This window comes from Heloderma suspectum, chromosome 17, assembly GCF_057233095.1.
Source record: "Heloderma suspectum isolate Gila_16-S chromosome 17, 16-S_ref, whole genome shotgun sequence".
Classification (NCBI taxonomy): domain Eukaryota; kingdom Metazoa; phylum Chordata; class Lepidosauria; order Squamata; family Helodermatidae; genus Heloderma; species Heloderma suspectum.
In genome coordinates, this window is record NC_139474.1 from 5,601,317 (window position 1) to 5,623,575 (window position 22,259).

General features: G+C 51.2%; 1 protein-coding gene across 3 annotated transcripts in view; it reads right to left on the reverse strand.

Moving 5' to 3' along the window:
- Positions 1–22,259, reverse strand: part of PCNX3 (pecanex 3) — a 61,690-nt gene that overhangs the window by 15,983 nt on the left and 23,448 nt on the right. For all 3 annotated transcript variants that reach the window (XM_084823454.1, XM_084823452.1, XM_084823453.1), the window contains exons 13-28: positions 22,068–22,221; positions 18,455–18,487; positions 17,518–17,689; positions 16,364–16,474; positions 15,466–15,557; positions 13,712–13,821; positions 12,621–12,726; positions 12,175–12,267; positions 10,103–10,253; positions 8,825–8,972; positions 7,381–7,558; positions 5,779–5,887; positions 4,648–4,777; positions 4,145–4,203; positions 2,255–2,470; positions 479–732 (exon numbers count right to left, since the gene is read on the reverse strand). In XM_084823454.1, the coding sequence (XP_084679580.1) occupies positions 479–732; positions 2,255–2,470; positions 4,145–4,203; positions 4,648–4,777; positions 5,779–5,887; positions 7,381–7,558; positions 8,825–8,972; positions 10,103–10,253; positions 12,175–12,267; positions 12,621–12,726; positions 13,712–13,821; positions 15,466–15,557; positions 16,364–16,474; positions 17,518–17,689; positions 18,455–18,487; positions 22,068–22,221 (2,116 nt within the window). The remainder of the gene's footprint in view (positions 1–478; positions 733–2,254; positions 2,471–4,144; positions 4,204–4,647; positions 4,778–5,778; positions 5,888–7,380; positions 7,559–8,824; positions 8,973–10,102; positions 10,254–12,174; positions 12,268–12,620; positions 12,727–13,711; positions 13,822–15,465; positions 15,558–16,363; positions 16,475–17,517; positions 17,690–18,454; positions 18,488–22,067; positions 22,222–22,259) is intronic.

The window sequence follows — 22,259 nt, forward strand, 5'->3', positions numbered from 1 at the left end:
TAGATATGTACAGGACTGTGGCATTACTTTTTGTTTCCCAGGCCGAACAGAAAGTTGTCCAAGTGTGGCTTCTGCAGGGGAAGGAAGGGAAAAGGTTTCTTGGGAGGGTGGGAATGGGAAAAGCAGAGATTCCTTTGCACGGAAGCAGAAAGGTTCACAGATGCAATGCAGTCGGTGGGAAAGAGTTGGAGGCAGAGGCCCTGTGGGCTGGGACGCTGAGTGAAAGGAGGTTCCTAAAAGCAGTCTGGTGCCCTGTAGATGGACTACAACTCCCCTCGCCCCCAAGGACATGCTGGCTTGCTCCCATCCTTGCTCGCCTGGGGCCCGTCCGCTCCCTCTTGGCCTAGCCTACCTCGCAGGGTTGCTGTGCGCACAAAAAATGGGGAAATCCCATTTCTGAGCATCCTCGGCAGAGGGACGGGAGACAGAGGAGCTGAAAACGTATCTCCCCCTGCCCCGCCCAGGGACAGAGGTTCACCTTGACATAGTAAGTGATGAGGATCTTGCGCAGGTCGAAGACTTGCAGCATGGAGGCGGCGTTGTTGTCACTGATGCTGTAGCCCTCCAGGACGTACTTGGTGGCGGCCACTTCCCAGGCCAGCCAGCGCTGGCCGAAGGCGGCGTTGAAGCTCAGCACGCGGGGCAGGTGGCCTGGCTCGCAGCAGCAGCAGCCCTCGTCCTCCTCCACCCCCTCCGTGATGGCCTCCACCTCTCGCTGCTGGCAATAGGTGCCTGGAAAAGGATGGACCGCACAACGATGACCGACGGGTTCCCTGTACTGCTAAACACCGAAGTTCTATGGGCGGCGTACAAGACATTCAAAACAGACAGCGCGAACACAGAAACAAAAATAAAAACCATGCAAGATAAAACCAGCAGCAAAGAATGAAACCCTGACAACATCATGGACCCCAATTAAAACCAGCAGCAAGAGAGAGCCCTGTACAACTTGGGATCAGGATACCTGAAAGAACGCTTTCTCCCCTATCAACCTGCCTGGTCACTGAGGTCATGCTCCTGGTGGTTCTGCATGAACCTATGGCCCAAGTGGAGCCCACCCGGAGAAGAGCCTTCAGTGTGGTGGCCCCTTTCCATGGAACTCCCTGCCTCTGGAGGTCAGGCAGGTGCCAACACTGTTGTTTCTGGTGCCTCCTGAAAACATCTTTATTTTAGAAAGCCTGTCGTGACTTACCACCAGCCACAGTTTTTATCGGAGTTCTGCTTTTAAAAATGACCATTTTCAATATGGTGTTTTCTCTCTTTCATCTTTTTATCAATTTATCTTGTATTGTTCCCTGCTCTGGAATCTGTTTTGGATGTGGAGCACTATATAAATACTGCCAATAAATAAATACATAAATAAATAATATAAAGAGTTCTTAAAATGCCCTGGGAGAACAAAAAGGTATTCACCTGGCACAGGAAAAGCCACACTGTCAGTGCCAGGCGAGCCTCTCTGGAGAGGGCACACAACAATGGGAGTGCCACCACCGAAAAGGCACTCTCCCTGGTACCCACCTGCCTTGCCTGATTCAGCAGGGACAACTGGAGGTGGGCCTCGGGTTATGATCTTAATGTCCAGGTAGGCAAATATAGAAGGAGATGTTCCTTCAGGTAACCTGGCCCCAAGCCACTGACACTGGTCTATGGGTGGATTTAAGGCCGTTGCTTGGTGGTTTTGCATAGACGAGGTCCCAGGTTCGATCCCCGGCACCTCCGAGTAGAGCTGGGAGGAAAACTCCTGTCTGAAACCCTGGAGAGCCGCTGACTGACGTAGATGGACCAAATGTCTGATGCACCTTCCCATGTTCTTATCTAAATCAGGCCTTTATTTAGAACCAAAAGGACTGAAATCCTACTTTACCTTTAGGGGAAGGGCCGTAGCTCAGCGGTACAGCGCATGCCATGGATGGAGATGGTCCCAGGTTCAACCCCTGGCACCCCCAGTTAGAAGGGAGAGGTAGCTGAAAATGGGGAAAGCCCCCCCCCCTTTTTTTTGTTTTTACTGAAGAACTGCTGCCAGTCAGTGTGGACAATACCGGGCCAGGTTGAGGTGTTGCCTGATTTGATCTAAGGCAGCTTCGTACGTTCAAGAGAGGGATCATGGCTCAGTGGTATAGCCCCTGCTTGGCATACAGACAGTCCCAGGTTTGATCCCCGGTGTCTCCAGATGGGGCTGGGAAAACCTCCTGCCTGAAACCCCGGGGAGCCGCTGCTGCCAGTCCGTGCCGACAATCCTGGGCTACCCACTCACCACGAAACTCGAGGCCCCGCAGCTGGAAGGTGACCAAGCCGTTGCCGATCTCGATGAGGTGCACCAGGGCGTTCAGGTAGTCCGAGGCCAGGATGAAACAATCCCCCGTGGTGTAGTTGCCCCAGCGCCCCAGCAGCAGGTCCCCGCAGAGCGTGTGCTGCAGCGAGCGCGTCAGGTGCTCGTAGAAGATGGAGTTCAGATTGTTGTCATCGGCGCCTGGACAGACAAAACACATCCGCACATGCAGAAATGAAGCAGAAGCAAGGAGCAGTGGTGGAGGCAGCAACCCTGAGACCATGGAGATTCATAGAATCATAGAATAGCAGGGTTGGAGGAGGCCTACAAGGCCATCAAGTCCAACCCCCTGCTCAGTGCAGGAATCCAAGTCAGAGCATCCCTGACAGATGGCTGTCCAGCCTCATCTTGAATGCCTCCAGTGGGGGAGAGCCCGCCACCTCCCTAGGTAGTTGGTTCCATTGTGGTACTCTTAACAGTCAGGAAGTTTCTCCTGATGTTCAGCCAGAATCTGGCTTCCTGTAACTGGAGCCCATTCTTCCGTGTTCTGCACTCTGGGATGATTAAGAAGAGATCCTGGCCTTCCTCTTTGTGACAACCTTTCACGTCCTTGAAGAGCGCTATCCTCTCTCCCCTCAGTCTCCTCTTCTCAAGGATAAACATGCCCAGTTCTTTCAGTCTCTCCTCACAGGGCTTTGTTTCCAGTCCCCTGATCATCTTCGTTGCCCTCCTCTGAACCCTCTCCAGTTTGTCTGCATCCTTCTTAAAACGTGGTACCCAGAACTGGACACAGTACAGTACAGTACAGTATAGTTAGATGTAGGCCTAACCAGTGCTGAGTAGAGGGGAACTAGTACTTCCCGGGATTTGGAAGCTATGCTTCTATTAATGCAGCCCCAAATAGCATTTGCCTTTTTTGCAGCCACATCATATTGTTGGCTCATATTCAGCTTGTGATCTACAACAATGCCAATTCATTGCCAGTCAGTGTAGACAGTTTCTATGTTCCAGGGGAAGGACCACAGCTCACTGGTAGAGCCCCTGCTTTGCATGGAGAAGGACCCAGGTCCTATCCCCGGCATCTCCAGTTCAAATGGAGTTAGGAAAGACCCTTCTTGCCTGAGATCCTGGAGTGCTACTTCCAGTCAGAGCAGGCAGTTCTGGGCTCTAGAGGGACAAACGGTTCGACTTGGTCTAAGATGGTTTAATTTTTCATTTCATTTCTTATATTTCTATACGGCCCCATAGCCGAAGTTCTCTGGGCAGTTCACAGAAATTAAAAAACATTAAGAATGCATTATACGAAGTGCAAAACCATTTGCACAAAAACACATAAGCAGACAGCACATGCACAGACAACAAATATCTAAGAAACAAGTTTTAAACACTCAACCAAAGCAATCCAGGACCTGATTAAAAACTCATCATACGCTGCCAAATGCCTGAGAGAAGAGGGCACTTTAACCTGGCACCAAAAAGATAACGATGTTGGCACCAGGTGGGCCTCGTTGGGGAGATTATGCCATAATCGGGGGGGGGGGGCACCACCGAGAAGGCCCTCTCCCTTGTTGCTACCCTCCAAGCCTCCCTCAGAGGAGGGCCTTAGATGCTGAGCATAGCGTACGGGTCGGTTCATGCCGGGAGAAGTTTCCAAGCCAACTTATGACTACCCTGGGGTATTCAATCTCCGAGGTCCTTTTAACACAGTGTACCAGCTTCCTGCTTCACTGTCGCACACTCTGACCTAGAGAGCATGTCTTTATGAGCAGAAGGGCAAGAGTCTTGCTTTTGGGGCGGGGAGCTGGGCTACAGGGCCTGCCTCTCCCCTGCTGCCCTGGAAAGCTCTCCGATGGTGGGCACCACCTGGAAACACACCTGGGTTGCGGTCAAGCTGGGTGGCCAGCCGGGTGTTGGAATGGTCCACTCTCTTGGTGCTGGGGAAAAGGAAAAAGACAGATTAGACCGGCAAACGTGTATGCGCACCCAAAGCTATAGAAAGCCCAGCTCCAGGGCAGAAGTGGCTCAGCATCTTGGTCAGGGACCAAGAAACCAGCCCTCCGAAGCCACAGGAAGCACCTCGAAGCACCCCAAAGCCATAGCCAGCACCACAAAAGCACCCTGAAGCCATAACTGGTACCCCAAAGCACCCCAGAACCATAAAGCAGCAGCTCGAAGCAATAACCAGCAGCCCAAAAGCACTCCGAAGCCACAGCCAGTACTCGAAAGCACCGAAGCCACAGCCAGGACCCCAAAAGCACTCCAAAGTCATAGCCAGCACCCCGAAGCCACAGAAAGCCCAACTCTGGGGCAGAAGCAGATCAGCGCCTCGGCCAGGGACTTGGGTTCAGGAGCCTCCTTCAAACAGGCACCTCACTTACTTGTAGTCGCGCTCCCAAAACTTGACCGGGCGGGCGTAGGACATGATGAAGACGGCACTGCCCAGCAGCGGGTTGAGAGGGGTGGAGAACAGAGCGGAGAGAACGGCCTGGACAAACAGCATGGCCGAGTCTGGGCAGCGGGTGGTCAAGGAAGCGCCAGCACCGATTTCGAAAACACAAGAGCAAACCCAGCACCCTCAAGTTTCCCTCTCGCCGCTACCAGCCTGCTTTCGAGGGGAGCCAGCTGCAGACCACCTAGCCAGGTGAGACACCTCCGCTGCCAAGATCTCTGAACTGTATTTCAGCCTGGATGTCATGGAGCAGGGTGGGGAACCCACTTTCAGCCCAAGGGCCCGGAGTCCATTTTGGAGAAGCTCTGGGGGGGCCGCATCCCAGTGGTGGGCGGGGCCAGAGGCAAAGGGGGTGGGGCAAAAAGCCAGCCTACTGGAGCTTAAGGGCACAATCCTATGCATGTTTAGACAGAAAAACTCCTGCAACTCCCACTGGCAAGAGCCCCCCGGACTTGCTCCTCCTCTCCCCGCTTGCAAGCTGCTGGTTCCCCTGCCTCTCGCTCCAGCCCAGACAACGGAGGTGTTGGGAAGGAGGAGCACGGGATGCCATGGCCTGCTTGCCCCCGGCTCTCTGCCTGCCAAGCAAGCAAGCAAGCGGCGGCCTCGATGAGGAAGAGGAGGAGGAGGAACAAGAGCAGCTGGGGACCATGGCAGCAAGAAGGTGGACTCACGGAGGGAGGGGACCATGGAGGGGGTCTCGCCCAAGGGCCCTCTGAAACCTTTCTCCAACAATGAATTCCACAGGTTAATGGTGCAGACCGGTAAGTCCGTCCCGTTCCAATGGATCGCTCTTGTATTGTTGTTGTTGCTGTTATTACTGTTATTATTATCGATGATAATAACCTCATTATCATCATCAATAATATTAATACTGATGATAATGATAACAATGATTTTAATCTGCCCAATAACCAGCGTTCTCTGGGCGGACTTCTGTTGTGGAGGGGAGAAGAGAAGTGGGCCGGGGGAGTCATGTCTTCCCGTTTACTCCACACCGTTCGCCACTAGGAAAAACTCAACCATGTCCACCGCTCAGGTCATCGCAACGCAAAAAGGATACGAGGCACAGCAAAAGGCTGAGCGAAGGCGTGGAACGCCGAGCCCCACGTAATCTGCCAGGGGGCGATGTAGGTGAGCACGAACCGCAGCTTGTACAAGAGATCCCACAGCTGGGAAGCGGAGGGAGAGGAGAGGGAAAGAGAAGGAAGAGAGATGGTTTACTCACACAGCAAAACGAGCCAGGGGATGACATGGGGGGGGGGGAAGCGCACTGGTGCCGCTAGGGTCAGACCTTGGGACCAAAATCCAGCGCCTTACAGCCCAGGGGGGCCCAAAGGACCAGCCAGACAGTGGCAGCTGATGAGGGCATCAGGGGACCAGAAGCAAACTCCATTTTATTCCCCGAGTCCTGTTGGTGCTATGGCTGAAGTGGGTTTAAAAGGCAAAATACCACCTGCTCAGAGTTGGGGTATAGTAATTTTTTTAAAATCAGGGCTGGTGGTTTTGTTGTTGCTGTAACTATCGGGAACGTAGAAGCCGTTGTAGAGCAGGAAATGGCGGTTGAGCAGGGAGAGAGGAAATGTTACTTGTACGCTTCACAACTGACGTGAGACATGTAGCCCTCTCAAGTCACACCTGGGGAAAGCTGGAGGGCTGAACTGAGCCCCCAAGAGCCAGATCTGGCCCCCAGGTCTGAGGTTCTGCACCCCAGGCCTAGATCCATCTTTGCTCTACAGGATGTGCAGCATCCCACGCTACCCGATACAGGGTTATTGCCTGGGACGTGGTCTGAAGCCCGACGGTGAGGTTCCATGATGGAAGAAAGTGACGGCCACCAATTTGCACGGCTTTCAAAGGGGGTTAGACAAATTCCTGGAGGAGAAGGCTATCAATGGCTACTAGTCCTGATGATGGCTAATGCGACTTCCAGTATCAGAGGCAGGAGGCCTACACACACCAGTTCCTGGGGAACATGGGTGGGAGGGTGCTGTTGCACTCCTGTCCTGCGGGTGGGTTTCCTGTGGGCAGCCGGGCAGCCGCTGTGTGAACAGAATGCTGGACTGGATGGACCCTTGGTCTGATCCAGCACGGCACTGCTGACGTTCTTATGAATGAGGTCAGAGGACACAGGGCAGGCAAAGCCCACTCGTCCAGCGCTTGCAGGAGGTCCTGTAAGCAGCAGACGACTGTGCAGCTGCCACTCTCCCAACCACCTTGTTATCTCCAACTGGTGATCAGAAATAACAAGTAGATTCCTCTGTGCACCGCTTGACCTCCATCACACATCGGTGATAAGGGATTTCTCTCCCTGCCTCCTCACAAAGCCCCCAGTAGCTCCAGACCAGGAGGAAGAGCTTGGGGAGGGGCCCGCAGAGGGAACTCAAGCCGGATGGGCAACCTCAGCAGGCCACAATAGGCCTGTGGGTCGGAGGTTGCCCTCCCCTGATGTAGCTGGTGTCAATTTGGTTACATACGGATCTACACCAGGACAACTGAGTTTGCTGTCAGGAAAGAGGAGCCGTTCTCAATCTACCAGGTCAGATGGACTCACTGTGAATATTAGCCTAGTTCCTCACCCACCCACCCCCCACATGAAGCTGCAACTCCCACCAGGGCAGGGCTCCCATCCTGCCAGGAACGGAAGGTGCAGGCCGGCACGCACCTTGCTGAAGAGGATAGACATGATGAAGTAGTCCGTGAGGAAGCCCTCGGAGTACTGCTTATAGTCAAACTGGAAGAAGAGGACGGTGAAGCCCAGCGTGACGTACTGCTGTGGAGGGCAGCAGAAGGAGCAGCGAAGAAGTTTCATGCCTGCAACGGTGATGAGAAGGGCCCGACAACTGGGATCGCGGAGGGGGAGAAAAAAAGAGCAGGACAGGTCAGCAAGGCATCTCCCTCCCGCCCCATCGCCATATCAAGGGAACCCAAACTTTTGTAAGTTTCCTGCAGGCAACAGCCAATGCACTTGATCTTCAGATGGCGGGCTTTCCCTTGTTAGAGATCGTTAAGCAGGGGCCAGTGGTGCTGTCAGGAAAGGACTTTGGGCAGAAGGGAACATGGGTGGGAGGGTGCTGTTGCGCTCGTGCCCTGCTTATGGGTTCTGGTTGACCGCTGGTTTTGCCACCGTGTGAACAGAATGCTGCACTAGAGGGACCCTGGGTCTGATCCAGCAGGGCTCTTCTGATGTTCTTATGTCCAGGGCCCCCCAAGCAGAAAGAGGGTGTGTGTGTGTGCGCACATTCCAAAGGCATCAAGGCTGGCATACTATATTTGGAAATAATACATATTACAATATAAAGAGGGGGTCTAAAATTACCTAACTGCACCACTGACAGAGGCTAGAAGGCCCACCTTTCAGGGCTGTTGTAGTAGTGGGTTTCCTGCACTGGCAGTGGCTGAACTACATGACCTTTGAGGTCCCCTCAACACTAGGATTCCATGAAATGCATTTTGGGGCCGCCAATTTCCCTGATTGAAGAACACAAGTAGCTCATGCAAAAGCTTTATAGAACATTTTTCTGAGGAGCGCATTCGCCACTCCCGCTAGCCGTAGGCCACTTCAAGGAACCAAACGACAAATGCTGATGTTTGAGACCGTAACTCCCACAACTCCTGACCGTTGGCCAGGTTGGCAGGGTCAGCTGGGAGCTTGCTTATTACTTATTATTACGTTTGTATCTGGCCATTTTTCTCTTGCGAGGACCATGGCTTGCATGGCCCTCCTCCTTTCCGTTTTCATTCTCACAACAACCCTGCGAGGCAGGTTACACGGAGAGTCAGTGACTGGCCCCACAGTCACTCAGGGAGCTCCAGGGCCGAGCGGGGATTTGAACCCGGGTCTCCCCAGTCCAGCACTCTTACCTGGGCTACACCACACTGACGAGCTGTCACCCCACACATCTGGGGGGCACCCAGTTGGGGAAGGCTGATTTAGAGAGACTGAGGCATCAAATCTTTGCCTGGTGCAAACCATTCCGCGCCAGGGAACAGCACACTCCCTCACGCACCTTTCCAGACGGTCACTTTAAGAGAGAAGCAGCTCCCCACAGCACCCCCTCCCGCCAGGGGATTGCAGCCCCGGAGGGCGGGGCAGGGACGGCACCTACTAGATGCAGAACTTGTCCTGCCGCGGGGCGCTGACTGAGTGGGCGTCGATGGTGAGGGCGTTGAGCACCACCGCGGGGTAGATGAAGTACTTCTCCACGCACTGCAGCCAGGCATAGAGCTTCTCGAACCACATCAGCTGGGCCGCACCTGGGAACGTCGAGCAGGTAAAGGAAAGGGGGGCTGGCTGTGGCATCAGCTCATCTAACAAACCTCATGAAGCCGCTAATTCGAGGCTGGTGGCTCAGCCTATCAGACGGCCAAGGAGAGTGGATTTGGAGAGCGCTCATGGTCGCAAAAACACGTCTGCTTCGAAACTGGAAATCCAAGTCCACCCCGTCGATGCTTCAATGGACAGAAGACCTCTCTGCCCTTTCTATATCTGAACGTGCAGCTCATTACAGACCCGTGATTGGATACTTGGTTATCAGACACGGATATGCGTGCTTGAGTTTCAGTGAGAGCTTACATGTGTCTTTGAATGTGTTCCAATTCTGTCCTAACTCCCTCCAACTATTTTATTCATATTTTGTAAGAGAGAAGAGAAAAAAAATCACATAAAACTAGTTAGAATAATAATTTTTAAAAGACTAGCGGTCCATCAAGTCCTGTCCTGTGCTCTTTGATTGGGAGCTGCTCTCCAAGGTCTCTTAGAGAAACAAAAGCTTTTCCTAGTCCTGTGAACTGGAGATAAACGTGGGATTGAACACAGGACCTTTTGCATGTGACGTTTGCGCTCCACCGCTGAGCTGTGGGCCCTGCGACAGCAGCCTCTCTGCCTAAAGGGGGTGACGCCCCACGAGAACAGAGGAAGTCTGTGGCTCAAGCTGGCCTGCTCCCCGATGTGCAAGCCCAGATGTGCGAAAGCATCCCTGTACTTGCACGGAGGCCTGCTCTTCCCCACACACCCCAGGGCTAAGCTGGGAGTAGGGGGCCCTCAAAACATGGCCTGGCCCCAAGAGCAGCCTTTCCACACCGGGTGCCTTCCAGATGTGTTGGACTACAATTCCCATGCTGGCTGGGGTGACGGGAGCTGTAGTGCAACACATCCGGAGAGCCCCCGGTTGGGAGAAGGGTGAGCTAGAGCAGGGGTGGGCAGAAGGTAGAGATCTCCAGACGTTTTGGACTTCAACTCCCAGAGGCCTCTGCCAGCATGGCCAACAGCCAGGAATGCTGGGACTTGGAAGTCTCAAACATCCGGAGATCCAGGCCTCGAGGGTCTCCTGCTAAGGCACATGCGTTCTCTCTCCCTCTCCGACACAGACGCCCCCCGCACTTACTGCGCACTTCAAACTGGCTGTATTCTTGTGGCTTCAGCACCGGCTGCGAGAGGCAGAACCAGGGCAGCTGCTTCCGTAGCTGGGGCAGCACATAGTGCGTGACAAAGCCCACCAGTCCCGCCAAGGCATAGAGCACATAACCTAGAACAGACTGAGAATGGAAGAATGAGAGATGGGCGGTTTGGGAGGTGGGGGGAGCACCTGCACAAGCTCTGCAACTGTGGGACAGACACGGCTGATGGGATCTCGCCACACTCAAGACTACCACTCGGCACGTCCCGACGCGCATAATGGTGCCATGTCTCAGGCTTTGCGGCTCATTCTCACACATGGACAAGGTAAATCTCAAGGCCCCAAGGCTTTTTCAAAGTGTGCAGGGGCTAGACAAGCTGAGGCATGTCCGCGTGTAGGGATGTCGGAGAAATGCGCAACAGAACCAAATCAGTTCTGATTTTCATGAGTCTGACCCGCAGTTTCCACAGCGGACCGGCTTTCCCCCGTCAGGTGGATTCCGTGGACTTGCGGACTGGTTTTCTAACTTTCCCAAATGTTGTGCAAATTTCGTCATAGAAAAACAAGCAAAATTAAGAAAACTGGCAAAAAATGCGCATTTCCCCCATAGGCTAAACAGCGAAAGATGCACATTTGGGGGAATTTGCACATTTTCACACGTCTGCATTTGCACAAATCCAGAAACAAACAAAAAATCCGAGTCTGACTATGGGCGGACGACGGAACGGAAGGCACCTGACAATCCACAAAACACAGCCGGAATGGATTTTACACTCTGTACATCCCTATTTGCATGTGGTCAGTATTACGCATGAAGCACCAACACTTACAGAAATAAGCATTTGCACAAGAGCAGTGGACACACTATGGCTAATGCGCTGGGCAGAGAAGCATGTGGAGATGGGGAAACTGCTTTCAAAAGTATCTCACTCATCATGAGAAGTTTCCAAATTTCTCCAAAAAGACAGACAAATGTGTTCCCTCCCCCACTGGGCCCTCACATCTCTAGCTCTACCCCTTAACTCAGGATGGGCCACTCGTGTCCCTCCAGATGTTTTGGCCTACAACTCCCATCAGCCCTGGCCAGCACAGCCAGATTTCCTTTCTGGTTGTTTGCATTCTTACCATCTTCTTCCCTACTTCATTGCCTCTAGTTACCTGGAAAACCAAGAAGATTGGGCTTTGCAGAGTGAAAGAGTTGTGCTTGGGAACAACTGGCCTACTGCTAGAGGGCAGTCAGGAATCCTTCAATTCTAAAGTATGAATTGAGGATAGAAAAATATGAGCTGGATCCAGACTAAGTTACTTGCACTTAGGTTCCATTGAAATCAATGTGGAAAGTTAGTCATGACTCAACTTGAATGTGAGGGATCATAGGAGTTGTAGGCCACAACCTTTGGAGGGCCACAACCTTTGGAGGGCCACAAGTAGCCCGCCCCTGCCTTAACTGCTGAGCCATGCCCCTGCCTTAACCGCCCCTGCCTTAACTGCTGAGCCATGCCCCTGCCTTAACTGCTGAGCCATGCTCCTGCCTTAACCGCCCCTGCCTTAACTGTTGAGCCATGCTCCTGCCTTAACCGCCCCTGCCTTAACTGCTGAGCCATGCTCCTGCCTTAACCGCCCCTGCCTTAACTGCTGAGCCATGCTCCCAGGCCCAACCCAAGCACCCGATTTTTTGACTTGCGAGAGCTGGAAACCCCGTGACCTCACCAAGCTCAGGGTCTTGAGTCTCAGGCTTTGGGATGCCAGAGCCCCAACAATCCTAACAGGCACAGAGTTCCCCATGCAAGGCAGCACACATGCGCCTGGGGGGCACTGCCCCACATCCCCAAAAGGCCACCTGCCACTCCACACCACCATTGATAGATAGATTGATTTCATGTCTATGCCGCCCCACAACCGAAGCTCTCTGGGCAGTTCACAAAAATTAAAAGGTGCAACAGCAATATAAAATATGGGAGCTTAAAACTACAGTATAAAAGTACAGCCAGAATAAAACCTAGCAGCAATGCAGAGATTCAAAGTACAGTATTTATTTTACACCCCTCTTCCCACGGTACCTCGAGGGCGATGAAGACTGTGCTGGCGCTGATCGCAAAGGTCAGGACAGCGATGACCAAACACATGACCAGGTCTGAATGGAGGATCTCCCGCTGTGTTGGGGGCAAGGAAGAGACAAAGGGGGGAGGGGGAGAAAGTGAGGGGCTGGGACTTTTCATGCAGACATTTCCCTCGCCCCAAAGACAGCCTGCTCCCTTGCACCTGAGACACAAATGAGCACCCTCACTTTATAGTTCCTCCCTTTCCTGTAAAACCCCTTCAACTTTCCTCTCATTGGTGATCCTCCTTACACTGGTATTTCAGTGTATGGCCCTCTTCAGCCTTCGATCGCACCAGCACTCAGCCTGTAAACCGTGCATCTATGCCAGAGGCCAAAGCCTTCTGTTCAGGGCAAGCTCCTCACCTCCCACTCCACCCCCTTTCCCAGGCTTTTCTACCCCCTCACCAGCGAACTGCGCAACTTCTCAGGCAACGGGTCCTTAATTCCAACCACGGGGCTTTCCACGTTGCGGTTTTCAAACTCGGGGAAGAGCTTGGTTCGTATCAAAGACCTAGAAGAGGAGAGGGGAACCCAGGTTGGTGAAACCCCAGCAGTCTCCTTTCTCTGCCTGTGTCAGACCAACAAACCTCCCCTGTCCCAGCACCAGACGACACACCTTCCCTGCACCAGCTCTTAGGAGCTGCGTCTCCAAATCTTTTTCGGGTTGGTGAACAGGTTAAGAATTTTGAGTGAGTGTCATGGGCACTCTTGCAAAATGGCTTCCCATGGGGGGCTTGCCTATTCATAAAATGGCTGCCATAGTAGGCACCGACAGTCACAGACCGCTCATTTCCAAGAAGACAAACTGGTGAGACTAAAAGAAAAATAACTCTCCCAAGAACCTAACTATAAGGGAGAGGTGGTTTCTAAGCTCCAAAACTCAAAGACACTTTTTAAATCCAAATAAAGATGTCCTGGAGGGCAGCGCTTTGCTTTGCAGCATGCCCAGGCTCCCAATTAAATAAATAAATAAATAAATAAGAAAGAAAGAAATCAAGAGGGACAGGAAGCCTGGCAGACACAAAAGAGAGGTCTCTGCAGGCACACTGGTGCCCACGGATACAATGCTGGAGACGCCAGTCTCAAGGCAAACGTTGCTCTGACCATCCACCCCCATACAATCATAGAATAGTAGGGTTGGAAGGGGCCTATAAGACCATCGAGTCCAACCCCCTGCTCAATGCAGGAATCCAAGTCAGAGCATCCCTGACAGGTGGCTGTCCAGCCTCGTCTTGAATGCCTCCAGTGTGGGACAGCCCACCACCTCCCCAGATAATTGGTTCCATTGTCATATTGCTCTAACAGTCAGGACGTTTTTCCTGATGTTCAGCCGAAATCTGGCTTCCTGTCACTTGAGCCCTTTATTCCGTGTCCTGTACTCTGGGACGATCGAGAAGAGATCTTGGCCTTCCTCTCTGGGACAACCTTTCCCGCAACCCAGATGCGCGGACAACCTCCAAGCTCCTGACTGCCGTGAGCAGGGGTGGGATACAGACCAGAGAACGGTGGGGTCGCTGCTCTGGCGGCTGAGGTGGTATGAGAGAGCCACAAGGAGGCCACAGAAGACGGAGAAGAGGACGGGCACGTGCTGGTCACCCCACGGTGCCTGGAAGGCAGGTGGAAAACAAGGAAAATCGGCTCAGATCTACACCTGGTCCTGTTAAAGCCTAATCAGACAAGCAAACTGAGCGATAGGCAGGCCACACAGGCTACCCAACGGGCTGCCAACGGGCTGCCAAGGGGCTGCCAAAGGGCACGCCGCTCCATCTCTTTACCCCAAAGCTCAACGTGCCCCAGTTGCAAAAGACTGTCTCAGAGGTAGGTGACCTGGTGCCCCACAGATACTGTTGGAGTACCACTCCCCTCTACAGAGATAAAAATTCTCAAACTTTCAAAGCCACTGACAAATCCACGGGTTTTCTGGGGCAGGGTGGGCTGGGCAGAGATTTTAGAGGAAACTGAAAAATATGCGGTGCTTCTTTCTTTTTAGTACTCTTTCCAGATGTAAAGCCACTTTGTTACTTTAAGGAGCCTAAAGTGAATTATGTTTGACTTGGTGTGCTCATAAAATTATCATGAGAATTTAAAAGGTTAAATGTAAATGCAGCACATTTAAACAGTTTAAGTGTAACCTGTTATTACTGCCTATATTCTCTGGACAAAATGATCAATTAAGACATACAGATTGGATTCCTCCTTGCTGCAGCTAGATCCGAAACTGCTTAATGATGGAAAAATTTAAATGGTCTTTTATTAGAAAAACTGACAAGTAGATTAAAATATGAAAAAGGAAAAAGAGATATGGACAATTTTGAAATAACTTGGTTTCCCTTTATTTGATTTATAAATACAGAAAACTCCCTATATAATCCTCCAGAACATCAACTGAAGTACTGGAAAGACATATTGACAGATCTGTTATCAAGGAAGTAGTAAATACAGCATTAATAGATTTTTAAGACTTGGTATTTTTATTATATAGGCTAAATGGCAATGATCCCTGATATAAACCATTATTTAATGTTGTAACAGATAGTGAGAAGTATCTTGTGTATACGTTAGAGTTTTTGTGGTTTTGTTTTCCTCTCTCTCTCTCTCTCTCTCTCTCTTTCTTCCCTTTTGTTTCTGTTTTTTGTCACTATGGATGCTTGTTATATGTAATTTGTATCATTGAAAAATTTATAAAAATAATTTAAACATGTAAACTCAGTACCAGAACTAAACTCAGAGAGTCAGTGTGGCGTAGTGGCTAGAGTGTTGGACTGGGAGTTGGGAGATCTGGGTTCAAGTCTTCACTCGGCCATGGAAGCTCACTGGGTGACTTTGGCCAGTCACTGACCCTCAGCCCAACCCATCTCACAGAGTTGTTGTTGTGAGGATAAAATGGAGAGGATTATGTACGCCACCTTGGGTTTCTTAAGGAGGAAAAATGGCGGGATATCAATGAAATGAATGAATGAACTCAGTTCTTTTATTCACAGACCCATTCCTAGTTTTCCCACACAACCATTCTTTTCGGTGGCCTCATTTGGGATGGAGGAGCCTTTTTCATTTGTTGCTATTGTTAAACAGCTGGGAGTCAGAAACCCTTCCCAACCTACTGCAAATCACTCTGCAGATACAGATCTGCCTTCTCCTGACAACAGGTGCATGATCTGCCACCCCTGGGAATAAATCCTAAAACTCATCTTAAGTTTCCTCCACCCCGAGAGTCGCCTGGTCATCCCCGCCAACCCCAAAACCAAGATACCTTGATGGCTCCAAGGCAGAAGCCATACAGGAGGGCAGCCACAAGGATGCTGCGCAGGAGAGCAAAGAAGGCGGTGAGAGGGCTGGTGGCCGCTGGGGAAAGAGAGGAAGGAAAGGCAATACCGTAAATAAGCCCTTCTCCCCCATAACGCTTCTGCAGACCCAAATCTTGCATGGGGAGCAGGGGGGAAATGCAAACAGCAGTCATCCGCAACTGTTTGCTCTGTAAATACCACTTGCGGCACACCATAGCGTGGACTGCACCATTCTGGCCCAACCCCAGCTCTAGTGTCAGCAGTGAAGGACTGTTTGCACACGTGAATCATGGAGAATCAAAAGGAACGTTCCCTGTGCATCACAGGAACATCAGAAGCTGCCTTATGCCAAGTCAGACCCTTGGTCCACCTAGCCCAGCGGCTGGGGACCCATGATCTATGTCATAGGAACATCGGAAGCTGCCTTCTACTGAGTCAGACCCTTGGTCCACTTAGCCCAGTACTGTCAACACTGACTGGCAGCAGCGGCTCTCCAGAGTTTCGGACAGGAATTTTCTAGCCCTACCTGGAGATGGCGGGGATCGAACCGGGGACCTTCTCCACGCAAAGCTGTTGCTCTACCACTGAGCTACGTCCCCCCATCCCTCAAATGCATGTGTGAACCATAGGAACATAGGAAGCTTCCTTAAACTGAGTCAGACCATTATCCCATCTAGCCCAGTACTGTCAGCGCTGACTGGCAGCAGCTCTCCAGGGTTTCTACCTGGAGCACTTAGGTCTTGAACCTGGGACATTCTGTATGCAAAGCAAGTGCTCTATCACTGGGCCACGGGCCCTGCTGTCAAGCGGAACCCCGGTGTCCTGAGTCCTCAACCCCCTTCCCTTTGCCCATTGTCTCTGCACCTGTTCCTCCGAAGACATTCATGTCCACCTGCTCTAGAAGGTACATGAAGCAAGTGTTGACTTGGGGAAGGAGTCCGAAGAGGAAGATAGCTGGGAAGCAGAGGGTGAAAACTGGGCAGAAAGGGAGAGAAAAAAAACAGAACAGAAAAAGGAATTAAGCCTAGAGATCTAAAATTGCCAGAAATTTTGAGGCCATGAAAAAAAACAACACTTTTTTTTCTGGGGATTTCTGGAAAAATTGGAAATTCGGGGGAAAATGGAAAAAGAAGCGAGACTTGTTTTTTAGCATCCTTTACAGATCTAAAGTTGCTTTGGTGCCTTAAGACAGCCTTCCCCAACCTGGTGCCCTCCAGATATTTTGGACTTCAGCTCCCATCAGCCTCAGGCAGTGGTCAGAAATGCTGGGCACTGGAGTCCAAAACATCCGGAGGGCACCAGGTTGGGGAGGGCTGCTTTAGGAACATAAAGCAGCCTTTCTGTTCCTAAAGTTATTTTAGGTATGACTTAGTTTGCTCAAAAATCATTATGTTTTAAAACTTTTAAAACTAAACTGGGTTAGTAAATTGGTAACTATTGTCTGAATAGATTAGAACTACACTGAATGACTGCTACAGCATCAGAAACACAGGACTCTATGGAACAAAACCCAAGCTGTCAACAATGCACAGTGGTGACTCTACTCACATGTTGGGAAACTGAGCATAAATGTCTATCAGCATAATATACTTTACATCAATACTTTTAATAAGGAATGAAAGAACTAACTCTGCTTGGCATCTTACAGAGAGGTTTAAAAAATATTTTTCCCCATGGCGTCATTAATTCCAGACATTTTACATCTCTAGTCTTCCTACAAAAGTGTTCTTATTACATAGCTTTTAGAAATCATTTTGGGGGAACTAAATGCTGGGTCACAATATATAAATACTTTGTTCTTCCAATTCTTCAAAAGAAAATATTCCATAATGCAAAGCTGTTCAATTTTTCTGGGGGGAAAAAAAGATGTCCTCGGAAAAAAATGGGTTTTCTTTGAATTTTTCTGTTTTTTTTCCAGGCCTTCACATCTCTAAGTAAGCCAGAGACGAACCCCAGCAATTCCGTCAGCCTCCCAGCAGCCCAAATGCCACCCCCCCATCCCCCCGCAAGCCACTCACCAATTGCCACATCACGGGCACAGTAGAAGAAGTCAGAAGAGAAGAGTGTGAGATCGTAGAAGGCAGCGGGTGGGAAGGGTGCAGCACGAGCGCAGAGGTCCAGTAGCCAAATCAACAGACACGCCACACAGAAGTAAACAGGCCGACTGTAGGCGATGATCCAGTTGTGCCCCTGCCCAATGGAAGGGAAAGGCTGAAAAGCCCTCTTGAGAGCAGGGGGACACGTCTGCTTTCTGTGATGCACAGCCCCTAGCGCAGGAGTGCAGAACCTCTTTCCGTCAGAGGGCCGAATGCCTTTGCAGAGAAGCTCTCGGGGGCCATGTTCCAGGCGGGGCCGAAGGCAAGTAGGGGCAGGGCCAAAAATGCCGGCCCGTTGTAGCTTCATGCTCTTGCTGCCCAGTAACTAAGGCTTAGGAGGAGAGGCACTGGAACCTTTCAGAATGGGGGGAAACTCCAAAAGCCAGGAAAACCACCAAACAATGGGTGGTTGGGAGAAAGGGGGTGGCACTACGGGAAGGGGGCGTGGACATGGGGCACCCTGGGTGGCCGGATCAGGACCCCCGGACCCAAGACTCTGCACCCGTGCCCTAGCACAGGATGATCCAGACCCCGAGGTCTCTGGGCAGGGGCTTTTTCCTGTCTGCCTCCCGAGGCCATCTTTCTGGCACACGCCGCTGAAGGCATTTCAGGACAACTGCTACTATCGCCCACTCTTCAGGACGCACCACGGCAGGCATCGCTCCCTGCCCCCATCCTCCCCTCTCAGGTGTGGAAGGGACACTTATACAGGAGGCTCCACGAAAGGGGATCCAGGGCCCAAATGGTTCGTGGAAAGGAAGGAAGCGTATGCAGCAAAAAGAAGCCGTTTCCCCTACCCGTATCACCCAGCACGGCCCCCGCCAAGCCTGCTCGAACGCCTCGCGGCTGGGTTACTCACGTGCATGGGTGAAGCGGCATCAGGCTGGACGCTCTGAAAAAGAGAGGGCGGGGAAAGGGGGCCGGCCCGTCAGGTCTCCTGCCCCCTTGGCAGGGAAAACCTGTCCCTGGCCCTTCCCGAGGACGAGCGGTTTTGGAAGAGCGACTCCCACACCGGCAGAGCTACCAATTCAGCATTAGACGTGGGTCTCGAATCGGCTGCTTGCTGCCGACATGCAAAGCAGCGGTGGGGGAGGGAGGACATCCATGGGGGAGGAATCGTGAGTGGAAAGGCGGGAGATGCTTGACCCCTTCCCCCGCCTGCCGCTTCCCTTCTGCAACCCTTCTGCCTGCCCAGCTAGAAACAGAGGAAGCTGCCTCGTTCAGAGTCAGGCCACTGGCCCACCTAACTCAGGATGGTTCCCGTCAGCCTTCCTGAGCCTGGTGCCTTCCAGAGGGGGACGCCTGGTCTACACTTAGCGGCAGGGGCTCTCCAGGTCTTCAGGCACCGGTCCTCCCCAGCCCTAACTGGAGATGCCGGGGGGCGAGTCTGGGACCTTCTACATGCAAAGTGGGGGCTCTACCACTACGGGTGGACGGACTGTGTCAAATCCGCTCTGTCCGTGTTTCACAGATTGCCAGGTGCCTTTTATTCCGTTGTCCACCCACAGACGGATGCTTTTTTTTTTCATCATGCGGAAAAATACGCAAATAATTACGCAAGTGTTTATATAATTTATTTCTTCTTCTTTCTTTATTGCATTTATATCCCGCCTTTTCTCCTCCATAAGGAACCCAAGGTGGCATACATAATCCTCCTCCTCTCCATTTTATCCTCACTACAACAGCCCTGCGAGGTAGGCTGGGCTGAGAGTCTGTGACTGGCCTAAAGACACCCAGTGAGCTTCCATGGCCAAGTGGGGGCTAGAACCCGGATCTCCAGGTTCCCAGCCCAGCACTCTCACCACTACGCCACACTGGGTAATTTACCGTAGTACATAACATTCAGTGTATTGTCCTCCATTCCATTAAATGTTTCTTCAGCAGAAACCTAGCTATTTTCCTACGAATTTATTTGCATAAATTTCGGGAAAGTAAAAAAAAACATCCGAGAGTACACGGGCTCCGCGTGGCCTGAGGGGGTCACTCTGCAGTGGATTTTTTTTTTTTTTATTAAATTTATTAATCGCCCATCTGACTGGTCACCCAGCCACTCTGGGCGATGTACAACCCACCATAAACAATTTAAAACAATAAAATTTTACCATAAATTTTTTTTTTTTAAAAAAAATACCCTAACCCACCCCAAATGCCTGCCTGAACAACCACGTTTTTAATGCACGATGGAAGCTCATTAAAGAGGGGGCATGACGGAGTTCCCTAGGGAGGGAGTTCCACAGAGTGGGGGCCACCACAGAGAAGGCCCTCTCCCTCGTCCCCACCAGTCTAGCTGTCCTGGCTGATGGGACAGAGAGAAGGCCATCCGAGGCTGATCTTGTTAAGCGGCCTGTCTGGTGTTGCTGGAGGCGCTCCTTAAGTGGATTCTGAGAGAATCAGAGCGCTTCGGCTATTGGGCGGTATAGAAATGAAATAAATAAAAAATAAATTCAGCAGCTCGGATTCTTGGAAATCCGAGCTCATTTTAGTCTGTCTTGAATTTCTCCAGCATCCCTATCTACCACTGAGCTACAGTCCTTCTCCACTTTAGTGGCAAATACCTCTAGGATATGCCCGACTGGAGCGGAGAGGAGGGAAATCAGTTAAAGCGCCTCCCTGCTGATTGGGGATGATGGGAGGTGTAGTCCAGATGTGCTGGACTGCTGCTGTAAGTGCCAGGTTGGTTTTCTTGCATGGGGTGGGAAACGTTAGGATTTTTTTTTTTTTTTTACACTCCAAGGAGCCCAAGGTGTGATTTTATGAACCCCCACCATCACCTTCTTGTTGAAACACAGACTCTGCAACATAAGTTCCTCTACCTCAGTGGAGTAAGCTGCCGGGGTTTTTCCTTTTTAATAAAAAATGTGCAAAACTAAATAAAGCCAAATCACAAAAGTTCTTCATCATTAGCAAAAGATGTGATCGAGTGGATAAGTTTGGAATCATTTTGGAAACAGGTTATCTGTCTCTTGGGCAAGCAGAAAGATAACCTTAGCAAACAGCAGTCATAAACAGCAGCAAGCAAGTTTGCGTTCTATAATCTAAATACTTCTCAAATTATTTACATGTAGAATCATTCACAATGCAACCCCAAGTATGTTTTCTCAGAATCAAGTCCCACTGTATTCAGCGGGGATTACATCTAGGGAAGGATGTGTAGGATTGCAGCTTCAGTTTGCCTGAATCTGAACCCAAACCCTATCAGAATGTTTTAGGGTGCTTCTGAAGGCTACATTCACAAACTGAAGTTTGTTCAGTTGCAATGTCAAACTTCTGCCCCACACAATGCCCCCTCCTCTACTGGCATGGGCCAGGAGAAGGAAGAGACTAGAAGCACCTTCTTCTGATTTTAAAATGACCAGGGTTTCCTGTTACATACAAACTCCTGGAACTGTGGTTACTTTAAGCTAGGGTTGGGCAACATGCAGCCTGCATACTTCCCTCACCCAGCCTTTTTGTGCCCCTTGCTGCTGAATTTGCAGTGGTGGAACACCCCCCCCCCCGGGTTTTCCTGTAAAACAAAGCATGCAGAGAGCACATCCCTTGTTTTAAAGCAAAATCGGGTGAGGGGGAGGTGGCCCCCCGTGGATTCTGGGGGGAAGACTGGCTCTCAGACCCCCGGAAGTAGCTCACCCCTAGATTAAATTATGTTTAGTGAACAAGCCAGGATCATCACCATCAATATATTTATATCCCACCTTTTCCCCAATACTGGGACTCATAAACCATGGTTTGATCCTGGCTTGTTTGGTTAGAGTATGGTTAGTTCAGGGTCAGCACCCCACCACTGATTTTGGGCATAACGGGAAATCCCAGTTAGTTTAAAAATCTTCTGTGGAAGCATTCAATCTCCTCTTCTAGTCCTTGAAAGAGGAAAGAGGAGTATGCAAGCCTGAACTTTGACTCAGCTCAGTCATGTTGATTTCAGCCAGCCTTTCCCAACCTGGGTTCCACCAGATGTTGTGAACTACAGCTCCTGTTCAGTCCCAGCCAGCATGGTCAATGGTCAGGGATAATGGGAACTGTAGTCCAACACCTAGAGGGACCTGGCTGGGTAACGCTGGTTTGAACTATGGTGCAGCATTATGTCCAGAGAGCCAGCCCAAAGGATTCAGTTCAGCCAATCCTTAGGGCATCCTAACACTGGTACGACTCCCCGGCCACGAGGGCCTGATCTAATAAGATACCGGAGGTGGGTGCTTGCAATGCGGACACAAGCCACGGAGGAAGGCATTTGTGTGAAGTGTCTCCTACTGTAAGGACTGGGCCCCATATCTCAGCAGAAGCACTCCAAAAATGCATGGGAACAGATATTTGTGATATTTATGTAAGAGAATCGAATGGATCTATAAATATCACAAATAAATAAATAAGAGGATAGAAGTCGGATGCTCCTGGACAGCAGGAGAAGCAAAGCCCCACGGGAAGCAAAGCCCCAGAGGGTCAGGGCAGAAGAGCAAGGAGGACTCAGGCCTCACCTTCAGCAGGGAGTACTGGCAGCTGGCAATGACCACACAGAACTGGAACACCCAAATGTCCCGGAAGAAGCCCTGGAGGAGGAGGAGGTAGCCGAGGAAAGCCACCAGGCTCACCAGCAACACCACAAAGACATTCTCTGCCACTTGCCGGTTCCTGGGGGTGCAGAAGAACGAACCACAGGTAGCTGCTTG